The 7,839-nt window shown below is 34.3% G+C and overlaps 1 protein-coding gene across 1 annotated transcript; it reads left to right on the forward strand.

Moving 5' to 3' along the window:
- Nucleotides 1-4,131: 4,131 nt before the first annotated feature.
- On the forward strand, nt 4,132-7,299 carry LOC146912516 (inositol-3-phosphate synthase-like). Its single transcript, XM_085721690.1, has 10 exons — nt 4,132-4,485; nt 4,566-4,634; nt 4,736-4,871; nt 5,339-5,586; nt 5,693-5,919; nt 6,007-6,122; nt 6,292-6,468; nt 6,557-6,745; nt 6,838-6,900; nt 7,005-7,299. The coding sequence occupies exons 1-10, from the start codon at nt 4,298-4,300 to the stop codon at nt 7,122-7,124; spliced, it is 1,533 nt and encodes a 510-aa protein (XP_085577816.1). The 5' UTR covers nt 4,132-4,297; the 3' UTR covers nt 7,125-7,299.
- The last annotated feature ends 540 nt before the right edge of the window (nt 7,300-7,839 follow it).

Below are 7,839 nucleotides of genomic sequence, written 5' to 3' on the forward strand. Positions count from 1 at the left end.
GAGAACTTATTTTATAATATAATACAAAGTTATTATTCTATTTCTTTTCCTCTCGAATTAGGACTAGCTCGCCTACTTCTTATTAGATAACTAACTCGCCTACTACCTTATTAGATTACTTACTCGCCTACTTTTTATTAGATTACTAACTCGCCTACTTCCTTATTAGATTACTTACTCGCCTACTTTTTATTAGATCACTAACTCGCCTACTTTCTTATTAGATTACTTACTCGCCTACTTTTTATTAGATTACTAACTCGCCTACTTCCTTATTAGATTACTTACTCGCCTACTTTGTACTTTTATTTTATACTCCTTCTCTTCTTCCTACTAACTTGAATTCTAATTTGCTTGGTACTATATTTTGCATGTCTTTGTTTCCTCCCACAAAGCTGGAACTAAATCTTCTGCTCATCTTCATTCTTCTAATTAAATATCCCGCCCATTAACTTATCATTCTCCTATTAAATCCGAAGTAACTCGCTCAGTCCATTACTCTCTATGTATATATTTCCTTCTGTGAAGTTGGAACTAAGTTTTCTACCCAACTTTATTCTTCTATGTGTGTCGATTTTGTCCAATCTGACTTATTACTCCATTATTTATGTTTTTACTAAACAGTTAGTCCAGTTCGCAAAGTAAACGGTACATGAGAGGGGTTCCCAGGAAAGAGAGGTGGGTCACTTGGACCACTTAAATACCAAGACTTTCCTCGCCAGAATCCCTCATATGTGACCTTGTGACAATACTTCACTTTACTTCTGCCATGGGGTACCTAGGGTAGTTTAATCTTCCATTGTCTACTGAATTGAAACTAGCTTGCCTTTCTTAATGTTTTACTCCTCCTATTTTTTCTTTTTATTTAACTTGGAACTAAGTTGCCTACTATCTTATTTTTACTCCTCTTATACCATCTCGCCCATTAGAATACAAAATATTATTTCTAAAACAATAGGTTATCGAAGAATCATAGCAAGTCAGATGATTGTATCATGACAAATGAATTCTGGTAGCAAGGGGTTTTTATAAAATCCACATGCTCGCCTCCATAAATTGATGTTGTTTCGCCAAGGCAATGATCTATATCAAGTTATACTATAGCAAAGTTTATTCAAAAGGGAGATTAATACCTGCAAGAATGCATGCTTCAGATGTTATAGAAGTTATTTGCTCTTTGTAGCAAGATTGGCGTGTGTTCTGCTCCCTTCAGGTACTCTTGCCTATATATTTCTTCTCCTATTTAATTGGTTCCAGCTGTTCCATTTGATTATCCAGCATCTTCCCAACTTTCTTCAATTGATCCACATGTTTGGAGGACTATACACAGCCGGATCGTTTAAGCAGGTTATGAACATCTCGGTTGTAGAATGTCTGCGTCCGGATCATGGTGAAATACTATGTTGACTGATTTTATTCTCGTCACAGGGTTCGCCTTTTGCCTCATATCTCTTGGTTTTCATTTTGCTGATTATAAAACGACTCCGGGGGTGCGTTGACGGCATAGTGATGTAACATCCTGAATGACTTCCCTCTGTGATTGCCACGGTGATCGCCATTATATATCATAGTATTCTGATCGAAAGAGAATGTCGTTGTGTAGATTTTGAGACCAAGTCAACTGCTTATCAATCCTTATGCGGTTGTTGTTGAAATTCTCGTCCCATCATGTTTGTAGAATTCTCCTTGCAAAGATATTACATACATACTCGAACAAGTCATGTTAGTTACTTTTAAATCAATTGTCAAAAATCCATAATATCATAAATGCAGTTTATTTACGAAAATTTAAAGAAATAGAGCCTTTGAATTAAAGCAAATTCAAGCTAAAATTTAAGAAACAAATTGGCTTATACTGACTACATACAGTGAAAAATAAATTCAGGTATTAGATCCATTGGAGAATGGAGTCAATCTATGGTTAAATAGCCATTAGCGTTTAATATTTTTGCTGATACTTGTTACTTCAATTCAACTTTTATATACGTTTTTAGGTTGATGAATATTAAAGATCATAGCAGAACCAATTAGAAAGTTTTTATCTATCTGTACAAACAGTTGATTACACTACTTGTGATAATCCAAAATTATTCTACTCTTCCTACGTAATTATCATATGTAACAGAGAGATAATTAAACTCTTCAACAAGACAAAAAGGAAAAAGGAAAAACATATGGGTATTATAAGTGCACAAACGAATTCAATTTTTATATTAACATATAAAAGTTATTGACACAGAGGAGTCTCATTGATATTATGACATTGGGAATTGCATAGTAACTAAAACTTGTAACAATCCTATTCGTGTTATCCATATGTCGTGTATATGTTTGCATGTTTACTTGATAAATAAATTTAAGTGCCAATTATAATCTAATGATGTGTTAACAAAACACAGATACATGAAATTCATAAGTAAAAGGAAAGATGATAGCCCATGTCCGAAATCAAAACAATCGATGGGAATTAGAATGACAACACCTGTTTTTCTCCGTCGGGGACGTTGCTGATTAGGATTTGAAATCACTTGGCTTGTTAACCGCACTTCTCACATGAGCGTTTCTAAAAGCCTGTAGCTTCCAATACGTACTTCGAAGACAGCAGCGTTGCTAGGGTCCATTGTGATTTTTAGTGGCGTCGATGATGAGGCAGATGTCCGGAGTTAGTGACGACGGCGTCAAACAAAGCGGTTACCTCGCCGACATGGATTGAGTGATGCTTCTAAATCATGGTTGGTGGCTACGATTCAGAGTTTTGGTTAGGGTTTCCAAATTGTGATTTTCGATTCAGAAACGTGGTCAAGGTTAGTTTTACCTTTTCCCACAGACGGCGCCAACTGTACTTGCAAAAAAGTACGGTAAGGGATACTAGGGTAACTACCGTATTCTAGGGTTTAGACTGATTATTGGATGCCCTGAGAATGCTCTCAAGAGTAGTATTTATAGCCTGCTATGGGCTTGGGTTTCGGTTGCTTGGTTCCCAAGCAACAGGGGTATTTGTGTATTTTAGGCGGTTTCTAGAGGTTTCTAGAAGCTTAGAAGGGCGGTGCCTCAAGGCGAGAGCGCCAAGGTCTCAAGAGCCCTTATTGAGGGCGCTTGAGCCCTTCTGGAGGTCTTAGAGCCTTTCTGGAGGGCTTCTAAGCCTTTAGGAATATTATGACGGTTCACAAGGACATTAATGTTTTTTTGTTAATTAATGTATTATCTTGGTATTTTGTTTTTGTCAATATTAGTAAATACAGATATCGGAGCAAAGTCAAGCATACACTTGTATCTTAGAGAAACTAGATAATCAAGGAAGCGGAGAATGCTATTTTATAAAGTATGATGATTTTACAAATACAATAAACTTGTGGTTCTTAAAGGGGCTCTTGCAACAACTGAATACGAAGAAACTTTTCAAGTACTGCTAACTTGAAGACGACTATGAAGATAAACCAGATCTTTCAACAAAGTCGTTGCAAGTAAAACTTTTGAGTAACTAGAACAAATAGTATTTGACTTTCTTCTTTTCATATATGATAACTTTTATGAGGGGGGAGACATAAATGTGTTCTGCACTCATTTTCCCTTAACTATGATTTTATCCCATTGGGTTTTCCTGGTAAGTTTTTTAACGAGGTAGATTATGACACAAAAAAATGTTGTACTCTTTTTCCTTTACTAGATTTTTTTCCCACCGAGTTTTTTTCTAGTAAAGATTTTAATGAGGCATATCCTTGACGGACATCCAAGGGAGAGTGTTATGAATATTATAAGTGGATGTCCATATAGGAAATGAGTTAACGGACCATAATACTAGATTATTGAGCTTAGTGTATAAGCTACTCTATTTCCCTATAAATAGAGCTCATTTTTAACATTATGTGACACACCAAAGAATAATAATAATACTTCTCCCTATTCTCTCTTTTTCTCCTTCTTTCTATTATTATTTCTATTTACTTGTTTTCATAACACTTACAAAATTATAACAAGTTTATACAAAACCTCTTAATAATTATTTTGAGGTGTTGGGTTTGAGAGATTGGGTGTTTAGTAAGTATTAATTATAAAACGAACGATATGTACATTTGGGCTGCATTGTGAATGGTCTAAATACCCAGTCAATATAAGCCACGTGACCAGCACAGTCGCAACTTCACTTCTGTTTTTCTATATATAGGAGCATCTTCATCTCCATTCAGGATCACCGATCACAATTCTTTTACAGATAAAGAACGAAACAGAATCTGTTTTTGTTCTTTTCTTTCTTCTTCTCTAAAATCCGTCAATCTTTTCTTTCCTCTTCACAAAAATGTTTATCGAGAATTTCAAAGTCGAGAGTCCCAATGTTAAGTACACAGAAACTGAGATTCACTCCGTTTACAATTACGAAACCACCGAACTTGTTCATGAAAATCGTAATGGCACTTATCAGTGGATTGTTAAACCTAAAACTGTTAAATATGAATTTAAAACCGATATTCATGTCCCTAAATTAGGGTTAGTATCCTAATTTCATTTATAATCTTTGTTAATTTTTTGATCTTCTGATTTATTTATTTATTGGTTTGATTTGTTAGGGTAATGCTTGTGGGATGGGGTGGAAACAACGGTTCAACCCTTACCGGTGGTGTTATTGCTAACAGAGAGTCAGTTTTCTTAATTCTTGATTTGTTTGTTTTTTTTTTTTTTTTTTAATTGTGATTAATTGGAAATTTTATGGTTAATTAATTTTGATTGTGATTATCAGGGGAATTTCATGGGCAACGAAAGATAAGATTCAACAAGCTAATTACTTTGGATCCACGACTCAAGCTTCGGCTATTCGAGTTGGATCTTACCAAGGAGAGGAAATTCATGCTCCTTTCAAGAGCCTTCTTCCAATGGTAAATATTTTCTTAAACCCCTTTTGTTTTAATTGATTTGTTTAATTGAAAGTTATAATTTTGTTATGATGAAATATAATAAGAATTGAAATAACCATTGCATGTCACATATTAAATTGAATATGACTAATGGGATTTAAACAGGTATAATTTGAGGTGTAAAAAATGATAAATTTTAGTGTTGTTTTTCATATTATTTTTTTAATTGCGTTATTATCAGCTAAATAAATTGGAGTCCAAGATGGTTTGAGTTAAGGATTGATGAAATTGACTGAAAAATCATTGAAAACTATATGCATGCTATAAGGAGTGAAGATATATATATATATATATATATATATATATATATATATATATAAGCTTTTGCTATGTGACATTTTTATTTTTTTTAAATAAATTGGAGTCCAAGATGGTTTTAGTTAAAGATTGATAAAATTGACCTAAAATTCGTTGAAAAATATATGCAGGTCAACCCTGATGACATTGTTTTTGGTGGATGGGATATCAGTGATATGAACCTTGCTGATGCCATGGCTAGGGCTAGGGTTTTTGACATTGATTTGCAAAAGCAATTGAGGCCTTATATGGAATCCATGGTTCCACTTCCTGGTATCTATGACCCGGATTTCATTGCTCCTAATCAAGGAGAACGTGCGAATAATGTTATCAAGGGTACAAAGAGAGAACAGATTAACCAAATCATCAAAGACATTAAGTATGTTTCATGTTAATCTACATGCTTCATGGTTTATGTTGCTATACTTTTACTTATAACCAGCTTAAAATTTGCTGAATATGTTCCTCTGTTGACATGAATTCAGGGAATTTAAGGAAGCAAACAAAGTGGACAGGGTTGTTGTACTCTGGACTGCCAACACAGAGAGGTACAGTAACTTAGTTGTAGGACTCAATGACACCATGGAGAACCTTTTTGCTGCTGTGGACAGAAATGAATGTGAGATTTCACCTTCCACCTTGTTTGCCATTGCTTGTGTTATGGAGAATGTTCCTTTCATCAATGGAAGTCCTCAGAACACTTTTGTTCCAGGTTTGTTTCTTCTATTTATTTTCCCTCTAATTCTGTCACTTGATTAATCTTGTTCATAGCCGTTAACTTTTCTTTTATTATCATCAGGGCTTATTGATCTTGCTATCAAGAACAACTCTTTGATTGGTGGTGATGATTTCAAGAGTGGACAGACCAAAATGAAATCTGTTTTGGTGGATTTCCTTGTAGGAGCTGGTATCAAGGTACATTATATTCTTCACATTATTAATGTTATATCATGTGTTTTCAGTTTTACTTTAATGTATGTAAGACAATATATTATATGTTGTTCTGTATTTTTAATCTATGAATTATGCTAATTAAATTTTGCAATAAGAAAAGGATTTTAAGAGTTTTGTGAATAACTGACAGCCAACATCAATAGTGAGTTACAATCATCTTGGAAACAATGATGGCATGAACCTTTCTGCCCCACAAACCTTCCGCTCCAAGGAAATTTCCAAGAGCAACGTTGTTAACGATATAGTCAACAACAATGGCATCCTATATGCACCTGGCGAACATCCAGACCACGTTGTAGTTATTAAGGTAAATTTTATTTCACAATTTTATGTATGATTCTATATATTGTAACCTTTTCAGGTCTTTTATTCTCTTCACTTTGGTGCCTTTGCAGTATGTGCCTTATGTTGGTGATAGCAAGAGAGCCATGGACGAATACACTTCAGAAATTTTCATGGGTGGGAAGAACACTATTGTGTTGCACAACACATGCGAGGATTCCCTCTTGGCTGCTCCTATTATCTTGGATTTGGTTCTTCTTGCTGAGCTTAGCACTAGAATTCAGTTCAAATCTGAAGCTGAGGTCTGTATGCTATGCTATGCTATTTAATTTCATTCTTTGATTATTACTAGTCCTTGTATTATTTGAGGTTAACTATGCTGTGATTCTTGCAGAACAAGTTTCACACCTTCCACCCTGTTGCTACCATCCTCAGTTATCTGACAAAGGCTCCTCTGGTGAGTTGATTCTACTTGATTCAATGATTGTGTACATATACACGCAGAATTTAGTTTCAAAAGACAAATTCAGTTGTTATAATGTTATATTATTATTCGTGCAGGTTCCACCAGGCACACCAGTGGTGAATGCATTGTCAAAACAGCGAGCAATGCTTGAAAACATCACGAGAGCTTGTGTTGGATTGGCTCCAGAGAACAACATGATCCTCGAGTACAAGTGAAGCAGGGGATATGATGTTAAAAAAAAAACATTTTCGGTTTCTTTTGGACTATTGACATACGTTGAATAAAAATGAGATTAATCAAATTTTTCTAAGTAGCTTGTTACAATGTTAAACCAGAAAAACAATCAGTTTGTTTTTGAACTTTTGAAATATGCATGTGAGAGATTATTAAGTTTTTTAGTGTTTTTATATTTTAAAAGTTAAGAAGTCCCATATATAATAGTTTAGAGGGGTTTTGAGTGTTTATATACTAATGCGTAGTATGTATTTGTTAACAAGTTTGATGGGGGTGACTTCATACATTGACTTGTCTTGTATGAAGTAAACCCTCATCGTTGGTTTTTTTTTCTTTTTCGTAAAGAACAATTGTCTTCCATAAGTTAAAATTAGTTTATAGGTTTATACATATCAACTTAGTGCATGTTAAGCTAGTGTATGCACGCAGTAGCATATAGCAACTTAGGGTTTATTACTTGTACATCAAGGAAAGGGTAAAACTAGCTATTATCATTAACATTCTCATCACTATGCAATATGTAGGTTGAACTTCAAATGATAGCCATGGTGGGACGTTTGGAGTAATCACATTTCTTACCTTTCACCATCAATGACGAGCACAAATATATAATTAGTTATAATTTTGTGTGTTTACAATTGATTATGGATTGTTTTGGGTAAGAAGTGAATTCTCAAACTGATAATAAGTGTGAAG

Source organism: Medicago sativa, chromosome 6 (assembly GCF_051527215.1).
Source record: "Medicago sativa cultivar Bolivia chromosome 6, Bolivia_mono, whole genome shotgun sequence".
NCBI classification, from domain to species: domain Eukaryota; kingdom Viridiplantae; phylum Streptophyta; class Magnoliopsida; order Fabales; family Fabaceae; genus Medicago; species Medicago sativa.